This window comes from Corvus kubaryi, unplaced genomic scaffold (genome assembly GCF_017639235.1).
Source record: "Corvus kubaryi isolate FWS band 111438036 unplaced genomic scaffold, C.kubaryi_AGA036_p1.0 37398, whole genome shotgun sequence".
NCBI classification, from domain to species: domain Eukaryota; kingdom Metazoa; phylum Chordata; class Aves; order Passeriformes; family Corvidae; genus Corvus; species Corvus kubaryi.
In genome coordinates, this window is record NW_024581137.1 from 29,735,661 (window position 1) to 29,756,724 (window position 21,064).

Consider the following 21,064-nt stretch of genomic DNA (forward strand, 5'->3'; position numbering starts at 1 on the left):
CTCACAGCAGATAAACAGTAATGAGTATTTTGGACCAAACCACTACAGTCTGCATACCATATAGATAACATAATTATGAGAGGCTTTAATGTTCTTTAAAATGGCAATTGATCAAGTAAGTTATTGCACTTCTAGCTGCCAATTGTCAGACAAATAAACTGCTTTATTACACTAACTAATCAGTTTGTTATTTGCCTGTGGGAATAAAAATGTGTACCTTAACCAGAGCTAATAAATTATGCCTTAAACCCCCTAAACAATTCCTTGATTATGTCAAAATATTACTTTGTAACCAATTAAATTCAGTTTATGTTTTTGCAGTAATTTTGCTCTTAAAATTATATGTTTCTAGAAACAAATTCTTTACAGCTAGTAAAAGCTGGGAAAAGTGGAAGCTTCAGAAGGCATCAGTCCAAAGCCTCTAGCAATATCTCATTGCCAACATTGCATTTTAAACAACATAACTAAAATGAAAAATACTTACATGAAAAAGAAATCAGGAAGGTGGGGGGGGGAACTTGTCAGTTCTTCTATTGAAAGTTTACAAAAAGAAGGCACATCCAAAGATTTTTTTCTCTAGTTGACATAAACTAGATTTGAAAGTACAGTCTGTTATGTTGAAAGGACTAAGTCGAAATGGCATTCTTAAAAGCTGGTTTCTGGAAGCTGTCTAACATCATTACTTTATTCTGAGCTTTAGCAAGGACCTGAACAAAGCTTACATGCCAAAAGAGCTGTACAGTGCTACTCAGTCTCGTGGACTCCTACTCACAGAGGCAGTCAAAGTAACACTCCCAGACAGAAAACACTGTGTGTTGTGCTCAGTCTGTTCCTCTCGTGCTGCCATTATGACTCTTACTGTAGCGGAAGACTGGAGCAGAAGACACAGATCCCTGTGGATCCTGTTCTTTCCCACTTATTTTGCTATCTATGGTTGCTGAGTTACATTAGCAAAACTTGGTGGGTGGCAAACCAAAAGCCACCTCTTTCTCTCCACTGATGGTAAAGGAAGACTTGGGTGGATAAATAGGAAGTTCTGGTGTGGTGTACTTGAATGGGAACAGAATGCTGGCATGGTTCTGCCCACTCTGACCTTTCTTTGCACTTTTTCTCTTGGAGCAATTATCTTTTTGTTTTGTTATCTCCTCTGGTTTTGCCATGTATAGAATATTTTACACATGGTCTTTGTCCTCTTTATTATATTCAAAGACTGATTTTAGCCAGCTGCGAAGGCTGCATCAGTGACAAGACTGTTTTTGATTAATATTTATACACTGGGTCATCTGAAGTTATCCTCTATGTTCTTAGAAGTTCTGCTTTCATTGTATGCTTGGGGCTTTGGGGAGCTCTCACTGTCCTGTCACACTCCTGTACAAAAACAGAATCAAGAACTGATGACGTATTACCATTACCATCTTGACATGAATGGAATGAGTTTTGTACTTTAGGAGAATGACTAATGTCAATGTAAAAATAATTATTAATGAGTTGTAAGGTGTTATTTATCAATTTGAGAATAAAATAATATTTTAGACCTACATCCTCTTAGCCTACTAAGGCACATGGAGGACAGGGAGGGGATTAGCACCATTATGGCTTCACCAAGGGCAAGTCCTGCCCAACCAACCTAGAGGCCTTCTATGATGGAGTGACTACATCAGTGGAACAAGGAAGAGCTATGGATATTGCCTCTCTGGTCTTCCCTAAGGCCTTTGACACAGTCATCTAAAATATCCTTCTCTCTAAATTGCAGAGAAAAGCATTTTATGGGTGGACAGTTCAGATGGTTCAAATGAGGAATTGGTTGGATGACTGTGTCTAGAGGGTAATGGTTAACACCTCAGTGTTCAGGTGGAGATCGGTGACAAATGGTGTCCCTCAGGGGTTCATACTGGGACCAATACCCTTTAATACCTTCATCATTGACACAGACACATTGGGATCAGGTGCACCCTGAGCAAATACATAGATGACGCCAAGGTGAGTGGTGTGGTTGACATGCCAGAGGGGTGATGCTATGCAGAGGGACCTGGACAAGCTCAAGCAGTGGTCTGGTGGTGAGCATTGAGGTTCAGTATGGCCAAGTCCAAGCTCCTATGGCTCTACTGTGGTAATTTCTAGTATCAATAAAGGCTGAGGGATGAAAGGATTGAGAGGACACTTTGGAAAAGGACTTGGGTACTTGTGGATGAAAAGCTGGTCACGAGCATACTGACAGGTATGCACTTTTGGCCAGAAAGCCAGCTGTGTTCTGGTCCAGGAGAGGTGTGGTCAGCAGGTCCAGGGAGGTGTTTATGTCCCTCTACTCCACTTTTGTGAGAACCCACCTGAAGTACTGCATCCGGCACTGGCGCCCTCAGCACAAGAAAGATGTGACCTGTTGCAGCAGGTCCAGCAGAGGGCCACAAAAATGATCAGATGGATTGAACATCTATGATGAAAGGCTGAGAGAGTTCGGGTGGATTAGCCTGGATAGGAGAGCTCTGGAGAGACCTTATTGTGGCCTCTCAGTAGTTGAAGGGCGCTTATATGAAAGATGGGGACAAACGTTTTAGCAGGGTCTGTTGAAATAGGGCAAGTGGTAATGATTTTAAACTAAAAAACAGTAGATTCAGACTAGATAGAGGTAAATATTTTTTTACACTGGGGGTGGTGAAACAGAGGAAGAGTTCCCAAAGAGATGATGTGTGGGGTATGCCCAGTCACTGCCCTGGAGGCACGTCTGCTGAGATAAGGAAGTTTGCTCAGTCTCCCAGCAGGACCCCCCCGGGAAGGCAGCTACTCTTCAGTTACGAGAAGAAGACAGACCCAGAATCCTCTGGGAGACCCTATGCAGATCCTTTGTAACCCATTGGCCTTTACCCTCTGACACCCACCCCCTGTATCCCTATAAAGCTAGCCCCCTGCCCCTGCGAGGGCAGAGCGATGCTCGTCCCTGGCCTCCCCTTCGCTGGAGTACAGACCAATAAAGCTGCCTTGTGCAGAACAGCTACACGAGCCTCTCATCTCTCCCTGGTCTGGCCTGGAGGCTGCTCTGCAGACCTGAGCTGGAATCACGAGTTAACAATCACTAAAGAGCTGACAGCTTCTGCATGGGCCCTCCTAGCCAGCAGCTGAGGGAAAGCACCGGGCCTTGGGAAGGCGATCCTCCACAGGACCATCTCTCTGGACTGGTCACAGCTTCCTCAGTCAGAACTACTGACCCCACACCAGCTGCCATAATGATGGATGCCCCATCCCTTGAAACAGTCAAGGTCCAGTTGGACAGGGCTCTGAGCAACGTGATCTCACTCAGAGTTTAAGACGTCTCTGCTCAGTGCAGCAGGGTTGGACTACGTGACCTTTAAAGGTCCCTTGCAACCCAAACTATTCTATGATTCTATGTTATTGTAAAGATCAGAAGCTCCTTAGTAGCCTGAATGTGTGAAGAAATGAAGTGTGATTTTGCTGTTGTACAAAAAGCAGTTATACAATGCATTTTTCCTTTTTAATGGATAACTATCGAAAGCATAATGATGTTTCCATAGCTTATGGCATTTTTGGTCCCATGGAAATTAAAACCTTCTCAGCCAAGTTGCTAACTGTTTTCTGTATTGAATGGAGAACTGATGCATTGTTGGTAAATACTTGTAGTCTAGTCCTAACAAGATGTAATGTTTGACAGTGGGAGGGCATTGGTAAAGGGAGAAACAGCTCTGTCATTTCCCATTCTCAATTTAAGTGATTTAGATGATTCACTGCATTTATTAGAAAGGATGCAACTCAGCCAACTGAAATACCTAAATCATGGACAGAAACCTGAAGTATAATTTCCTTTTTTTCTTTGCAGCATTTGTATGTTGTACTATCAGAACCAGCCTAGTACTAAAACAACTAGTATTTTTAAAAGCTTAATCCACCGCTTTTTAGCTTCTGAAAGTCTACATACATTAATTTTTACCTTCCTTTTTTTTTTTTAGATAGGGTTAGTTTATCCTGAAAATAAATTCTGAGCATAGTTTCCTGTATTTAAGTGGTTGTTAGTGTAATTTTTTGTTATGTCTATAAATATGCCTCCTTCAAATTTAGAGAAATGACATAGATGGTACTGCTGTTGGTTTGAGGCTCGTTAAAATCTATGTGCTTCATCTGAGAAAACAATATTATGTTTGGGAAATGAAGCAACCTTAACCAAAGATGTGCAAAAAAACTCCCTCAGATTTCTCCTTCCTGCAGCAGATCAAAGTTTTAAAGAATAGTTCCTTAAAATAAGGGAAATCTCATCTTGTCCAGCATCCATGAGAAGCTGAATAAAGACCTTGGATCATTCTAGCAACTCCTGCATGGCAAGATCTGGAAGAGGTTCTTAGCCATACTTCTGTGACTAAGGGTTAGGCATGTAAATTTTACCCCTTTTCACCAAATATTGCCCTGAAAAGAAAGATTATCTGAGTTTTCAAGCAGAAATGTTCCCAGCTGCATTTTGGCTGAGTTTGTGATCTGGGTGGTTGTGGCAAGGACAACACCAGCCCTGCAGGTTAGGTGAAGCTTCAGAAAGCCAAATTGGCCTGTCTCATATGCTGTAATAGTTTGCTGGACTGGTTCTGCGCTTATCCTCCTGTTTCCAAGAAGTAAGTGGGCTGTGGTACAGATAGAACTAAAACTGCCTTAAGGAGCCTTGGAGCATGTAGGAGAGAATTCATGAGGTATGAAATCCACACATACATGTATTAAAGCCACTATTTGAGCCAAACTGTCATGGTAAGGCGTAATGATCCATTTTACAAGGCCCTTGATAACAGAAGGTGTTAGATGAAGCCTGTATGAAGAGGTGACTTGAAATTTTGAATCTAATGGGCTGTGAGGGAAAAAAGCTCAGGTCCAAGGTTTCCTGCAAGGAGAGGCTCAAGCAGTTCTGAGAGAAGCAGCTGAGCAAGTTCATAAGGCAAAGGCATTTGATAAGCAAGTGCAGAGTTGCTTAGGGCACTGCCTGACCACAAACTCCAGTGCCTGTGGGTTTGGTTGCTCAGGACTGTATGTGTGGGAAAGAGTTATTAATTAAACATTGCAGTTTTGCATTTGGTTGATTAAATTGTGCAAGAGTCTTCCTACAACACGTTGAGATTTTTTTCTTCTTTATAAAATGATGCAAATCATGTGTTTAATGATATGCAGTGGATCAGTAGCCTTCACATCATGAGGTTGATTTTGTAATGATGCACGCTGTCTGGAGGTAAAATATTCTTCTTAAAGCATAAACTTCTTAAAAACAATTTTCACTCCTGTGGCAGTTATGTCAAGATTTCTGCTCCACTGAATACAAGTGCTAACTCATCCTTCTATTGATTTACTGTAATATGCAAAATCCTTTGTGGTAGAGTGCATGCTCACTGATAGCTTTTTGCAATGTAAATCAGTATGTGGGGTATGAAAGATGTCTTGCTGCCTGTAAGCTGTGCTTCGTTACTTGTTTATGCAAGGGGAGACTGTGCAGTCAAAGTAAAATAAACAGTCTTGTTAATTTTAGTGGCAAAAATTATTGGTTTTGTGTTTCATTAATTTTAGAGCAAATGTTTTGTTTAAATTTTGCTACCTAGATTTGCAGTATAGGATGAGTTAGAACAAGAAAGTGCTGGTATCTCACCTTAATGTCAGTTATTTTGAGTGACTGCCAAAAAGTAAAGCTGTAAGTATGCTTTAAAATGCTTCAAAAAGTATTGAAAACTGATGGTGGGATACTGGCCACGTGATTTGCTTTGCAATGTTTGAATTGCTTAGACCGAATTACACATCTTATAGAATCCATCGTAATTGTGTATAATGTACAGCTATTGCTGACAACTGAAAGGAATCAATAGGTCATAAGAAAGTCTTGAAGCTCTGCACCAGTGTGTGCTGCTCTTTACATGGGGGATGTGTGGTCTGCATCATATACTTAATATGGATCTTCAGTAGCATTATACAGACTCTATATCACAAACTTTAAAATATTTTTTAAAAACCTATCTAGAGGAAAACAAAACCTTATTAAATGAGAGCATGTTGTTAAACATTAGCAGTTATTGCATTGTGACAAAAAATAGTTAAATAGGTTGACTAAGATAATAAGACCTTTTTTGGCTAATAATATGACAAAATTTATTTTATGTAATGTTCTGTACTATTGTATCTATGAAAAACACTGACGTCCTTGACCATTCTTGAATTCTCACAAGGAATGCACAGATAAAGAATGCAGTAGAAGAAATGCTATATAATTTGTATGACACATTAAATATGTATATATTGGTTTAATCCTGCTAACTTTTGTAATTTTATGCTTTATTGTTTTAAAAATTTGTCATTAATTCATGATACGAGAACAATGTAAATGGCATTCTTACGACTTACTTTCAGTCTGCTTTTTTAAAAAAAATCCAATTTTATTATGAAATCAAATGTTCACATAAATGTTGTGTCATTGTTTGCAGTACCATTCTTTTCTTTTTCTTAGTGCTTATGTACTTGGCTTTGCTTCTTTTCCACTTATGCTATGTTTTTGAGCTAGTTTTCAGTGCTGTGTGTTGAAAAATTGCAGCCTGTGATACACCTAGTTCTGCTTCTTTCCTCTACTTTAAACATATATATATATATTCAGTTATGTATTCCTATTGTTCTCTCTTTTTGAGGGGGATCTTTTCTATTTTCTCTGAGAAATCTTAGTTTTTCCACAGAATAACATTTAGAATTTAGCATGTGGTTGATAATACCAAAACAATATTTACTGATGCGTAGAACTAAATACTTTAACTATGAAAGAATGGAAATTATGTAAAGTAAAAAAGAATATGTGCACTCTTAATTTTTGAGCAACAGTTTCTGTTATCTTCCTTAGTTTGCTCTAGCTGATTGGGGCTCTGACATGTATTGATGTACATGTGCTATCCCCAGTTACTCAGATAGTATGTTCTGATAAAAGTGACCTCATTAGAAGAAATGTTTTCTTTTTCTTAAACAGTGTCATAAATATACATTACATTTGTTTAAGGCATCCTATGTCTTTGAAGTCATTTCAATGTACAACACAGTGTCAGCTCATTAACATTGGATCAAAGTGTATATTAAATTTCTGATTAAACATCCCCTCTCTTTCAGCTAGGAATAAACACAATTATAACTTCTTCCTTCCTGGTGTTGGTTTAAGATTAACATGTGCCCAATTTTAGTGAGTTTGACTGTTGCTTCTAGCCAGCTGGGTAAACAGACTTTAAGGAAATTAGGTGAAGTTTAGCATACAAGCCTTTTTTTCATAGTGTTCAAAACTCCTTACATGTGTTCTAATTAACCTTCTTTTTGTTTAGCTGATGATTAGGTTTAATATCTGTGTAAGACTAGGCTTGTTTAACATTTCAACCAGTTCTGTCCTTGGGCAGTTAAAAGCTGCCAGTGCAAATGTGTGAAGATAGCTGAAATTGCACTGGCTGGTGATACTGCCTACATAAAAGAAATTTTAGTGCTCAGTAATGAGAATCAAACATGCTGTACCCATAAAGATTATGAATTTTGTTGGGTTTTTTTTCCCAACAAAATTCAAAATAAGATAATTTAAGAATTACTATTTTTGTTAAAGAATATACAGACAGAAGATACCCTTGCAGAAAGAAGGTAGTCCTTTTTCGTCAGCCTTAATTTCTAATGGATACCCAGCCCAGGTTGCAGATTGTGCTTGTTTGTCAGTAGAAGGAATAGGTAGAAGGAATCCTGGTCCCACCACAGCGCAGTCACATAAGTTATGTATCTGCTACATGGGTGAGTGTGGGTGTGGGTGTGAGTGTGGGTGAAAGTATGTGATGCCCTGGACTCAAATTTGTGTTTCTGCATGCTAATGACAGTACCTCTACCTTTATTGTGGTGCGCTGTTCTTTACTGAGTCATCTTGCTTGTCCTGTAGTCCTGACTGACTGCTTGCAGTATCTGGTCCTTCAAGAGAAGTGTACAGCTGGTTTGGGGGGTCTTTTGGACATGACATTTACAGAATGAGTTATGGGGGCAGACTGTGACAGGTTTGAGTTGAAACCATGCAACCAAGCTGCTGCCTTGCCATGCTATCCAGAAAGTAGGTGGGTTCTGGGTGCCGAATGAGGTTATGAACTCTGAGGACTATGTCCAGGCTTGTATTAGTTTAGTTTGGAAGCTTGGCTAGTTTGGGCTTGAACAAGTGTTCACACCTAAGTTTAGAAAACTTTGCTTGTGTAGTTGAATTGTTGTTTTCAACTGCTCTTCTGCACAGGAGTGGTGGCTTACGGTTTGTGTCATGACTTTGTTTCTGCCTCCCTCTTGTCCATTGAAATAGAGTTGTTTTGCTAGGATTTCTGTAGATTGGAGGAGGAAATACTCTAAATCTTCCATCTCAGCACTGGAATCATAAAACTCATAGATCAAAACTTTTGGTTATAGAAAAAGAAAATGTATCCCTAGATAAGAGCTGGATACAAAATACAGAAAATGAAAAGCAAAAAAAAACAAAAACAAAAACAAAAACAAACAAAAAAAAAGAATCAAGAAGATAAGGTGAAGATAAGGTTAAGATATGGTATTTTAATGCTATACCTTAAATGTGCATTAGAAGTAATTCTCTAATTGCTTTATTTTACAAAAATGGTTATATGCCGTTGTTTTATTACATATAGAAGAAATTTAGAAGAACTTCCTCTTAAATATGTGAAATATTTAAATCTTATAATTAAATTTTTGAATTTTTCCTTTGAAGGTTCTGTTTGATAAATTTGAAATAGGAAATCTTTCAGTAGAGACTATTCTTCTAACTTAAATGGTAATTACTGAGTGTGGCTGAAGTATGTTGATTACTGTAGATACAATTAGTTTGAATGCAGATGTCTGAATAGAAATGCAAGTTTCTACCTGTTTCATGAATCAGAGATACTGTGTTTATTTCTGTATTTTTTTCATACTGTAGATGACTGTGAGTGCCCTTCCTGGAAAGTAGTTTGATCTGTGTAAAAGAATACTTTCCCTGTAGTAACATGTGGAAACAGTTTGATGGAATAAAATGAGAAGAAATTAATCATAGTTATTCTGAGCTGCTTCTGCTGGTTCACAGCCAGACCTAATTTAGACTGAAATCCTTATGAGATGGTAATGTTTGGAAACATATAAATAATCTTTCACCCAACAAAAACCATTCCAGGACATATTTGTAAACTGTTAGATACCTAGCATGTCTAGATTACCATTGATTGTTATTGTTATGTAGTTCACCAGTGTCCTAATGCAATCCTTGTCTTCATGGAAAAGCAAGATAAAATTGCTTGTATGTTTACCAAGTTCACAATTATAAAACTGACTTTAATGGAGTTCCAAGATGGATACAGTTGTCCTACTAAGTGTGACAAGCCCCACCATCTCCATCATACAGTTTCAAAGAAGTTAGCTGCTTTGAAATTATGAAAATGTATTTCTAATGTACTTCTATTTTCAGTGTATATATGCAAGCCAAGTTTATTTTTTCTAAGGCAGGGTGGCTAAATTATTTGTGAGCCTTGCTTCAGTTCTATTTTGCTTGTCAGAGGTGAAAACAACTCTGAATAAAGAATTAAAATTTATGAATACAAATATTGAGAAAACATGTAAAGGCTTAAGAGTAGGAACATTCTTTTAAGCTTAGCACTCATAGGCTTGCTTTTCTATGTCTCATATCAGGCCTATTCCTAAGTAATATTAAAACATCGAATTGTTAGTTGGTATGATTAAAATATAAAATAAAGAAACATAAAATATACACTTTCTTAATGCTACTAGAGGGCTGGGAAGATAGCATAGGGAAAATGAATTTCAGGGGAGACAGAGGCTATGAATGGAGACAAAAAGTATTGTTGGTGTAATTAAAAAGTAGAAAAGAAGTCGTGTTAGAGAGGTGGAAGGCTTTGCCTGTTTATGACTAGACTCTCTACAGTTTTAGGCTGTCATTCCCACTCACTTGAAGTTGAGGGTTCCAGACTGGCTGTGTGAGTGGACTTTGTGGGTCTGCATTAGTACTTGGGGCTTACTGTGGACAAGGGCATGCCAAAGACAGCATACTTTTTTTAGTATGCCAGCCTAGAGGATCTGTGGTTGTCTGAGTTTGTTACCACACTGTTCTAAAACAAAAGGAATTGTAGTTCTGACATTTTTTGTAAGGATTTTGTGCCACTACAACTTTTTTTTCTTCCTAGTCCATGTCATTCAACTTGTTGAGCTTTGCAGCTATTTAGCATTGTTCTGTTTCAACTCTGGCTGCCCAAGAAGACCAAATCAGTGATGCAGTTGTGTTGGTTTTCATGCTCTTTTGGAGCTTTTGGGTCTTTGATAACTTGTTCTTGGTGTGTTGTGATGTAAGTGGGGTGTGTTTGTCCCAGGGGAATATTGCACTGTGCTTTGGATATCTGTAAGCTGGATAATTTGTTTCTTGTGATAAGAGCTCCATCTCACTACCTAATCCTTATGATAATTTTAATGGGTTCTGTTTGCATTTTATTACCTAATATTACCTTATTATAAATAAAATGAGGATTTAAAACATTTATGAATATTCAGTAACAGCAAGCTACACTGCATTATGTTAGCCAAGTTGTTATGCTGTGTGTCAGCTTCTGTGATCTAAAAATTCATATTTCATTTTGTAATAAAAAGTGTCATTAATACTTTTTGGATCCAACATTCGTTGAACTGACTATGTTGTCTGATCGTAAAGCACACCCTGGTTACGGATTCACTGGATACACACATCTAAACAATTCCTTGTTAGAATGGAAGTATGATAAACTGAGAACAATATGTTACTGTTTAGTGAAAAGGTGGGTTAGTACACCTTGTATCCATTGAAAATACCCTGTTATACTGACCTTCATCATGCACTTCATTCTCTACCTTTTTTTAATCACCATTGAATCTTTAATTCTTGAATGCATGTTGTGGTCTAGGCAGTTATGCAAAAAAGAGGAGCACAAAACTGAGAACCTTTTTGCAAATGTTTTTGATTTGTGCAGTCTAAAATGGGTCATAAAAGACACCTGTTGTTTATAAAAGCATCTGGAAGCAGGTTCAGTTTCACCAGATCGATGGATGAGCTTACTTCTGAGTGACAGGAGTCTGTCACTTCCCCTGAAGTTGATAGAATGCTCTATTCTTAGGACATTTTAGCATTGTTTTAAGGAAGTAATAGATTAGGAGGATGTTTTTTCTTCCAATATGTTGTCTACAAAAGAAAACTAACCAGTTAGTGGTATTTGTTTCAATGTCTGTTAGGCTATAAAGGAATATTTTAAGAGCTTGTCCACTCATATTTGGATACTTTAACTGGTTTATTTTAAGAAGTATGCAAAAATGGGGGAAAGAAATGCATTTCCTGGACATGCCAAAGCTAGTGCTTGACTGTGTTTGAAGTAGAGTGGCTTGAAGGCTGTAAAGTGAACATTTAAAGAATTTCAGTTTAACTCTCTGTTAAGTATTCACATTCAAGAAGGGTGTATGATGCATTATCTATGATTTTGAAACCTCCTTGAGGTCTGACTCAAAATTATTAGAAATCGGAAGATAAGTACTCTGAGTAGAGAAATGTCAGTATAAGACCCAGGCACTTGCTTTAGACTCACAGGATTTGTATTTTGTGCTATGGTAATTCAAAGTACAAAAAAGATTTTTAGAACTAGAGTGACATTAGCAAGTACTTCTAATTTTAAATGAGGACACATTTTCTTTGTTTTATTCATTTTTACGTTCATGTCTGAACCTTGCGTGGGAGCCGGGCCAAATACTTGTGCGTTCCTGACATAGAGAGCAAGTCAATGCCTCTCAAATTAGAACAAATCAAATTCAAGTACCTGAGACTCAGTATATACTCTCTTTTAGTAATATGGAAATAATTTTTTGTTACCAATTTATAACCACAAAAACCAACATGGAAATTCCTTGCAAAAATTAAAATGCTTTTTGTTGTAACTGAATAGATGTGGACTATCTGAGTGATTGTGTTCTTCACTTACACCCCACAATTATCAGGGACAGAAGTCCCATTAACTACAGTACTGCCTTATTGTATTATTGTCCCTTCTGTGCCCTAATATTTAAGTTTCTGAACTAAAAAATGTAGTCTGTAGCCCTGTCTTAAATTCCTAAATTTTCCATTCAGTTCATTGCAAGGCTGCTAGCTGGAATTCAGAAAGGCTTTGTGCTTTTCAGAGTTGGGGGGAGGCTTGTGCTAACCGGAAGGAAGTACTGCAGAATGAGCCATACATCTTAAAAGTGTGCCCCTCTTTGGCCTGCATATAAGACAAAACTCACAGCTCAATTCTTTTGATTTTACATGCCAAATATTACGCTTAGACCATGAATGAAGATACAATGAGCCAGTTTTGGAAGCAGAAGCACATGTGGTGAGGTCTGTGTGAGCCAGCGTGGGTTTGGCGGCTCTGTTGGCTTATACCAGCTCAGGGATGTTGCCAGCAGTACTGCAGATGCAAGGTTTCCTGTGTTTGGGATGCAGCTCTCTTGTGCCATAAGAAAATAGTGCAGGGCCACAGGCCAGTATTTTCCCTTGCTTGGTCCCAATTTCACCCAGTCTGAAAGTGGCCTTAGGAACTAATGTAGTTCATGTGTCACTGAGGTGGTAAATGCAGTCCTGTGTTGGGTCACATCATCTGGTTGAGGGAGCCTGTGTGTGTTTGTGAGACAGAGAAAGGTCCTGTGGAAAGGTGAGCCAGTAGTGAGCAAAACAATCAGTTTCTGTATCTTGTCTCAGGATTTTAAGTTATTAATACTCACTGCTGCACCTTAGCAAGTATGCTCGAGCTCAGCTTTTGGGGCTTTTGGACTGCAGCTCCTTATCATATGAAGGTTTTCTGAGCAGCTGAAATTTCTTGGCTTTACTAAGTACCAGAGCCCTCTGTTCTGCTTTCAGTCGTGGACTGGGTTGTTCTGTTCTGTAATAAAAGCTGGGGGTTTCTTTTTAAATCAGATGACTGCTTATTACCCTGTTTCTACATACACAGAATTTCTCTCATTTGCATGATCAAAAGTCAGGCATAAATCTTATTCTTCGTATTAAATTTCATGTTTTCAATCAGTGTCAGGTATAGTTTGAGTGGACCTGCTGCAGAAAAAAATCTTCCTGTGCCCAACTTGTAATTTCTTATTGAAGTGGTGGGAAGAAAGAGGAAAATCGCAGCCTGCCACGCTGGACTCAGTTATGGGGTATTGTAAAAGAAAACTGTAGTTGTTTGAAAAATGCACTTGTTAAATGTTAAGTGCCATGAAGCTTTCAATTACTTGAGAAGTTAATTGCAGAGTTTAAAAAAATGTTGCATTTGGATTTAGTAGAAATTAGGTCTTTCTGAATTGTTTGGAAGAGCTAGGCCTCAGCAGAGCAGGAGTTGTGGTTCAGTATTGTCACAAAGATACCAATACAGATATTCATAATTTTTTATTGTGCAATTAACCAGATGGCAAGAAAACAATGTGTTTCAGAGTTCTTTTAAGAACATAATTCTGAGTATTCAATTTTATTTAGAATTGCAGTTTGGTTTTTTGTTCCTCAGAGTGCATGTTTCACTTGTGAGATTTGGTTACGCAAGTCACATTGTATTCTTCCAGCCGGTTTTATGCTGAAAATGTAACATGACAGGATTGTTAAAAACTGTAATAAAATATTGGATCAGCCTAAGGAATCCTCTTTTGCTAAATGGCTTTCTGGAATGGTAACTGTTCCAGAAAAAAAAATTCAAATATATAGCTAATTACAGAAAAAACTGTGGGTAGCATGCTGCTCTCTCTCTTTTCCCACGACCTTCTAATTTTATAATTTTGTGTGTGTGTGTGTATGACCAATTAAAATATGACGGCAGAGCAAAATAACATAGTCCAAATGCCCAGCAGCTGGGATATAGATGTAATAATGCATGTCCTTGAATCATAGGAAATAGAGAGGGGACAAATTGCAGATAATTTAGTCTCTCTACTTCTGCTATGCACAGCTTTTGCTCTAAGTATGTCCGTTAAATTTACACCTCCTTTAATACCCTGACATATTACTAAAATTATAGTGATGTTTAGTTTTCTCAGTTTGTCTTTTCTATTACAGAAATAAAATTGATCCTGTCTAGGACAGAAAGGTGGCCTAGATGACCTCTTGTGGTTCTTTACAGACAGTTATTATGTGATTTCACAATTTTTACTGGTCTTTCTGTACCACATTTTGCCTTTAGATAATAGTGTTTTGCTCCATGTAGTTTTTATATAGGTATCTCTTCGCATGTATTAGAAAGAAAAAGTGCTTTTCAGATTTTGAGAAAGTAGTTCAGATATATCTCTTGTCACATGAATCTTTTGTATCTTTTCACTTCCTTCACCCTGCCCTGGTTGCTCATGCATATCAGAACTCTTTGGGCATGAGAATTGGTTCACATCTCTGTATTCATTCTGTAAAAGAATGAACTAAGTAATTTACTAAACTGTAGTTTAGAGCTCATAAAGTGCTCAACACGCGGACTGCATTCCTCTTTGTTTAATTGTTTAGTAGTGTAAAAGGGGGAGAAAAGAGAACTTGTTCTTTCTCTTTCTGAGGTCAGAAATCTTCTAAGAATGGACAGGACTCGTATTAGGGCAGGATTTGCCAACAGAGATAAGTAATATCAATAACAGCAGTGCTGATATGTGATAAGGGACATATTTTTTTTTCTGTGTCAAAATTCACTAAACCTCAGAAAATCTGTGACTTCAGTGAAAAGTGTCAGAATTCACCAGTGAGAATGATTTTCTAGGTATACTGATTTAAGATGTTGGATAATTCCACATGTTTTGAAGCAGCATCAATTATTCTTTTTTTATTATTCTTAAAAATTGATAATAAGCGGTATAGTGTGAAGATGCTGTTCTCAGTGGTTAGCATTGATGAGAAGCATGCTTTTTGCCCTGTGACTTCATAGGCAGTGTTCTGCCATTACATTCTTCATATTGTATGAACCACTCTTGTCCCAATTTTTTTGAGCAACATCCAAAGCATGTGAGCATTTGATAAATTACTGATGTAGTGTGAGTAACTTTCTGGTATCAAAATGCCTAAATCCACATAGGAGAGTTCTGTTTCAGAGATGCCGCGGATCTTTAATACTATATATTGATGAAAAGATCAAAGGTATGTGTTTAATTGGTTTCAAATCTAAGCAAAACTAAAACTGAAATATAAGCATTTAAATATCTGTTCTGCAGCACAGTGGTGCTGGATATTGAGTACTTTCAGATGTATATGCTGTGTTCCCTCTGATTTCACTGGTAAATGTGATTACTTGGCATTTCGACTTGGTGAATTCAACACAGAGGAACAAGCTCAATTTTTTTAAACTTTTCTTGTAGCATGATTCTGATCAGTTTAGATCTGTTTAGATCATGTTGAGATCTGTGAAAGCAATAGGTGTTGTGGATTGTCAAGGCTTCTCAGGTTTGTCTGCTGCTGTTTGCTATCACAACAGGCCTAGAACTGTCCTCACTGAAGCTGCCTACTATGTATACAGAAGAAAGTCTGAAGAATGAACATCTCAGATCTGTGCATGTATTTGCAGTAGATATTTATGAAGGGCTTAAGATTCCTTTTTTTTTTTGGTAAAGTGTCCCTCAGTGTGTACTTATACAGTCTTCCATTGCTCCATTAATCTTGAAAGTCTCATACAGACTAAGTAGTATGACTTACGGATTTTAAGATACAGGAAAGATAAAGAAGGGAAAAAAATAATTTTCAAGCTTTTTTTGACTAAAGCTATGTGATATAAATTAATAACACTGAGGTCTCGTGTTGTGTTTTGTTTCACAGGCAGCAGGAGCAATCCGCCCTTTAGTTTCTACTGTTATTGCCTCTGCTGCTGATGGCTGCTTAGACCACTCACTGGAACGTGCCAGGTACAGAGCGAGTGAAATGCCTCAGGCTTTCTTGTTTGATACAATCTATGAAGCATACCAACAGGTAAGACATTAAGACTTTCTAAGACCTTTTTTCCGTTTACTCCAATTAAAAAGAAAAAAAGGTAAATTTATTTCTCTTCTTTCAAGAACAGAGCTTCAGCATCTCTTTCCGATCACATCAAACCGTATGCATCTTCTGAGTCTTTTAACAAAATCCTTATCATTCTAATGTGTTCAAATTTATGTTTAGTTAACTGTCAAATACAAGAGGGGTTGATGGCTGGAAAGATGGGTTTTCTTTAATTTTTATTGTACATTAAATATATTACTTAAATGAGTGGGTTTATATGTTAAAAGTTAGGTGTCTATATAAAGTATGTATTGTTGACTGATTATCAAAGGGTTTTGGATGCACAGTGTAATAATGACATTTTATAGTAATTTAGTGGGATACAGGCTGTTCTAAAATACTGAGATAATATAACTTGCTACATCTAGGTAAATGTTTTGTTTCTTTTTGCATGTGTATTATACATACTTTGATTAGTGGCTGAAAATAATGTTTACTTAGTCTCTGTTGTAATTCTTCATTTTTTCCTAATATATTGCTTCAACATTAACTTTATTCAAGAAAATTAAAGTTAGGGGTAGTGTGTTAAACCCTGACTCTTTTGCCTTTATTTGCCCTGAAGACTGCTTTCATTTGCCTCACCCTGCATTCACAATTTACTGGAAACATTCCAGCCTTTCGTCTCGACATTCTACTTCCTTTTCATTCATCACCTTGTGGAAATTGCCTGTCCTCCAGGTATCTTCCAGACTGACTGGAAGCAGAGTATTTCTTTTGTCACTTGGAAGGAATTATTTTTCATGTTAATGCTGGCAGTCATGCTTCCCATCAGTCTTTCAATTCTAAACAAGCCCAAGTTTCTGATACTCACTTTCAGAGAGTACAAAGCTTAGAAGTCACTAACAACAGAAAAATGTGAGGACAGGCAATGAAGCTGTTACTTAATTGTTCAGTAATTGTTTTCCTTAGAAATGTTGGCACAAATTCCATGTCATACCCTTTATGCTTGATACTTGAAGCTATTAGATGCTGAAGATGAAGGACTATCTGAAATAAAGAGCTGCTTAAGTGATTGGACTGGCTTCAACCTTTTTGCTTCTGATAGGAAGCAGGAGGGTGTTCTTAGTATATGACACACAGCTGATACTTTGGAGATTCTACCTGGAATGTAGTGGGTATACTCATAAGAAATGCAGCCTCTGTGTGCATAAGAACACATCTCAAGAGACGACTGCTACTGTTGGTCATACAACTCTTTCTTGATGTGTCTATCTTTTGGCAAATTGCATGTTTATGTGCTGTTTCTTGAAACCACCTTCCCTCCCTGCCCCCCAAACAACCCAGTATTTTTTCTACCGTGTTTGCTCATGATTTGCAAATACAGTAGATCTGGCAGATACATTAAAAGCTCTTGCCCTAAATGCCTCACTCAAAAGACAACTATATTTGCAGTTCCTATGCTCCTCTGAATAGTTTTTTTCTCACATATGCATTCCATCAGTCTTCTTTTTTGTATCCCTGCTCTTTCAAGAACAAGCCACCAAAGTTGTTAGAAGCAACCAAGGCCATGGTTTCTTGTCCCCAGTTCCCTTTGCTTTGGCTAAATTCTGGTCATTTAAATGCTCTGTGCTTTGGCCCCTTGGGAAGTATAACACTTTGCTAAAATCTCTCAACTCATATTGTTTCCTAATTATTTATGTTTCAATGGTGTCTAGCTGTCCAAGTCAAGGATTAAGACCTTATTGTTCTGGGAACTGTACAAAGGAATAAAAAAAGACAGATAATCGTTGTCCTGAAAGACCTAGTCAAGCTACTGTAGGACAGATTTTTGTAGGAATGGATGCAGCTTATGATGCTTCCTAAATATTAACATATCCCTGATCAATTCCCACAACCTGATGAAGGTAAGTATCATTGTACAGATGAAGAAAGAAGAGAAAATAATTTTGTTACTCATGTTGCAAGTCATTCACAAAGCTGGGAATGGAATTAATTTTGGCTGACTCCACATGGGATCATGATCCTATGCCTGTGTATTTTATACAGTTGTGACCTTTATGCAACAACAGTGTGGAGAAAAACAACAGTCAAACATGCATTCCTTGGAAACAAACTGTCCATCTGAATTAGTGCTTCGAGTAACACAGGCTTTTCAGTTACACTGTGGGTAATGTGCAATACTGCTTTTAAACTCCATCTCTATTTAAATGCAGCATCTGATGTGATAGGTTTAATGTGTTTACTTCCAGATGTGTTCGTGAATGTAAGATCTCTAAATATATTGACCGCAAACTTGCAAAATTCTGGGGTTTTCCTTGGGATTTTAGGTAAAAGGACATATAAATTTGTTAAGGGGATAAATGTTATGTTGCAGCACTACTCTTAGTTCTAGTATGTCCTAATTTGTGAGTTCTTATTTCCTGCACAATGTAATGAACCACGGTAAATATTAGTAATGGACAAGTTAAAAATTTTAAAATCAAAAATGCAAATCTCTAATAACTAGTAAAACCTCTGGAAAGGTTGTTAAAAAATGATGGAATCCATGATTTACTTCAATTCTAAACTACCTGGGATAAAATCAGCCAGTTGAATTTTTTTATTATTATTTTTATTTTGTTATGTTAATAACAAATTCCTGATCTTTGAAAATGCATACTTTCTTTCTATTCTTACAAATCCCAAGGAAATTCGGGAAAGTTTAAGTGTTAATTGAAAATCCACCCTTTCCAAAGATAGCAAATAAGGGATAGACTTCTTAGACTAGACTTGTTCATTTTTGCTTAAGGTAGTTTCATGTTTCTGTTCCGCTTCTTAATTTAAATAGGAACAAATGTGAAGTATGATCCTGCAAGCCTGGGAAGAGGTGGGTGGGGGAAAGACTTCACTTTCCAGAAGTCAAGTGTTCCCTGGAGCATACCTTTTAAAAGAATTAGAGTATCAGGAAGTCAGGTAGACTACCATTTTCCTTTAATCAGAGTAGGCTGAGACTGATTTCTGTAATACTTGTTTTTGACATACTGTGAAATGCACAAAGATCTCAAAGTTTTTTTTTCTTTAACACAAAGCATCTTGTTGTGTCATATCATGTGTTTGTACAAAGTAACACAACCACAATATATAAAGGCTGAAATACCCAAACTTAACAAAGCATTGAACACTTGAAATGTTTCTGCTAAAGCAAGAAAGGTAGCAGGAACATTTAAAAAGCTTTACCTTTCATGATCTGGAAGAGAAACAACCAAAAACTGAAGCAGAAGAGGAGTGGTAGGTAGAAGATTGTGACCAGGTTCTATGTCAGATATGTAAACAAACAGCCCTGGGAAGATGATACAATGGTTAAATAGTTGTCAGCACGAATCCGGGGAATTCTAGAGAGTTGCTCACCAATGCCACCAGTCCAGGGAAGCCGAGAACCTTGTGAAAGGAATAGCTAGAAACAGCTGAAAAAAGAGCAGGACATGTTAGAATGCTATTCTTTAGGAATCCTTCATATGTGGGTGGCATGGCAAAGTCTGATCACTAATTCAAAATTGAGGGATAGCTTTACAAGAATCTTACTAAAAAAAAAAAAAAAAAGTGATACACTTTTGGGGGTTTTTTCCTGCTTGCTGATCATTTATACATTATCTTAAAATTTTCCTCAAGATGTGCTGTACCTGTGGAAATTTACTGCAAGAGTGACACACTTTTTTTTTTTTTTGGGGGGGGGGGTGTTTGTATTGCATATATAGTTAGTTTAATCATCTGTTGATAGTAGAGTTTTTGCAGATTATAGAAGTTTATATTTAGCTAATCAGAACAATGGAGCTGAACTAAAAGAAAAAATAGAAATAGGAAGCAGCAATACTCATCGAAGGAGAATAAGCTTCAGCATGTTTAGAGACATTTCTCTGATTCATGTCTATAACCTTACAAATATCCGCACAGATCAGCTGATACTAGGATTCTTTCTAATCTGTGTAGAAAATATGTAGAGATTAGTACTTTTTGAGACTACACTAAATTAGTGCATCTGTTCATAGCCAACATTAACCACTCTTTGAATATTAGCCATTACAGCATCTGCCTGCATAGGAGAGAATGACTATATATAAACAGAGTAATGACAAGATACAAAACAATAGTGTGTCAGAGAGAATCATGCACATACTTTGATGCTGAATTCTGGGAGGCAGATGTTCTTCCACTCCCCCAAAAAATCATTACAAGATGTCCATAGTTTGGGTTGAGATAGGGAGAAGAGATAGTCTGCAAAGTGTCCAACCTGGTCACTAATAGAAGAAAAGGAAATCCTAGAACGGTTCTTCTCTAACAAACCCCTGCAAATGTTCAGAGAAGATTTTGCCAGAGTAAAAAAGGAAGTTGGCTATTGTTAGGGCCACTGTAAAAGTATTTGCTCAAAGTATTGTCTTTTCTGTATGTAAATAATAGGGAGTGTATTCCATGTGGATTTTGTAAACTTCTAAAGTACGTTTTGAAAGGGCACAACATTACTGGGATTCTTCTTCAAACATGTGTGAAGCATTTTAGTATCCTCTGTAGCAGGGAAGCGGAGTCAGCTGTAGCAGTTTAGCAATATTTTGGCATAAGTCAGGCAAAGTCCTTCGAGGCAAAATGTCTAGACTGATTTGGGGATTTTCCTGTGGCTTCGTTCTTTGTTAAAAACATCAATGTCTGTCAAATTATTATTGCCAGGAGAACCAAGCGATTAGATGAACAGTAGCAGACAAATTGTTTACTAAAACCTTGGTGACTTTGGAGGAAAGGGTCAGATTCAGAAAAAGGACTGAAGGGTCAAGATGTTAGTGAGATAAAATTTGGGCATTTAATTCTAGTGCTGGAATCCTGAAAAAAACCACTGCTCATCCCCTTGCCAAGACTAAAGATATCTGAATCTTCAAGGCACCTCAACCTTTATTTTTAACATTCACCAAACATGAAACTTTGTGTATGTCAAGGCATGTAAGTTGTCACCCAGTTTGACCAAAGTAATATTTTACTTCCTGTAAGAATTCACTTGGAGATAATTTTTTTTTGTCTGATTCTATTCCATCACGAGTTAGTGATATGGGTCAGGGCTGTTCA

At 37.4% G+C, this 21,064-nt stretch overlaps 1 protein-coding gene across 5 annotated transcripts in view; it reads left to right on the top strand.

Annotated features, from left to right (window-relative positions):
• The window catches only part of CRPPA (CDP-L-ribitol pyrophosphorylase A), a 111,349-nt gene that overhangs the window by 9,969 nt on the left and 80,316 nt on the right, over positions 1-21,064 (top strand). For all 5 annotated transcript variants that reach the window (XR_006018545.1, XM_042043539.1, XM_042043541.1 and 2 more), the window contains exon 3: positions 15,818-15,967. Coding sequence is in view for 4 of the 5 variants with exons in the window: in XM_042043539.1 (XP_041899473.1) it covers positions 15,818-15,967 (150 nt within the window). In the remaining variant the exon portion in view is untranslated. The remainder of the gene's footprint in view (positions 1-15,817; positions 15,968-21,064) is intronic.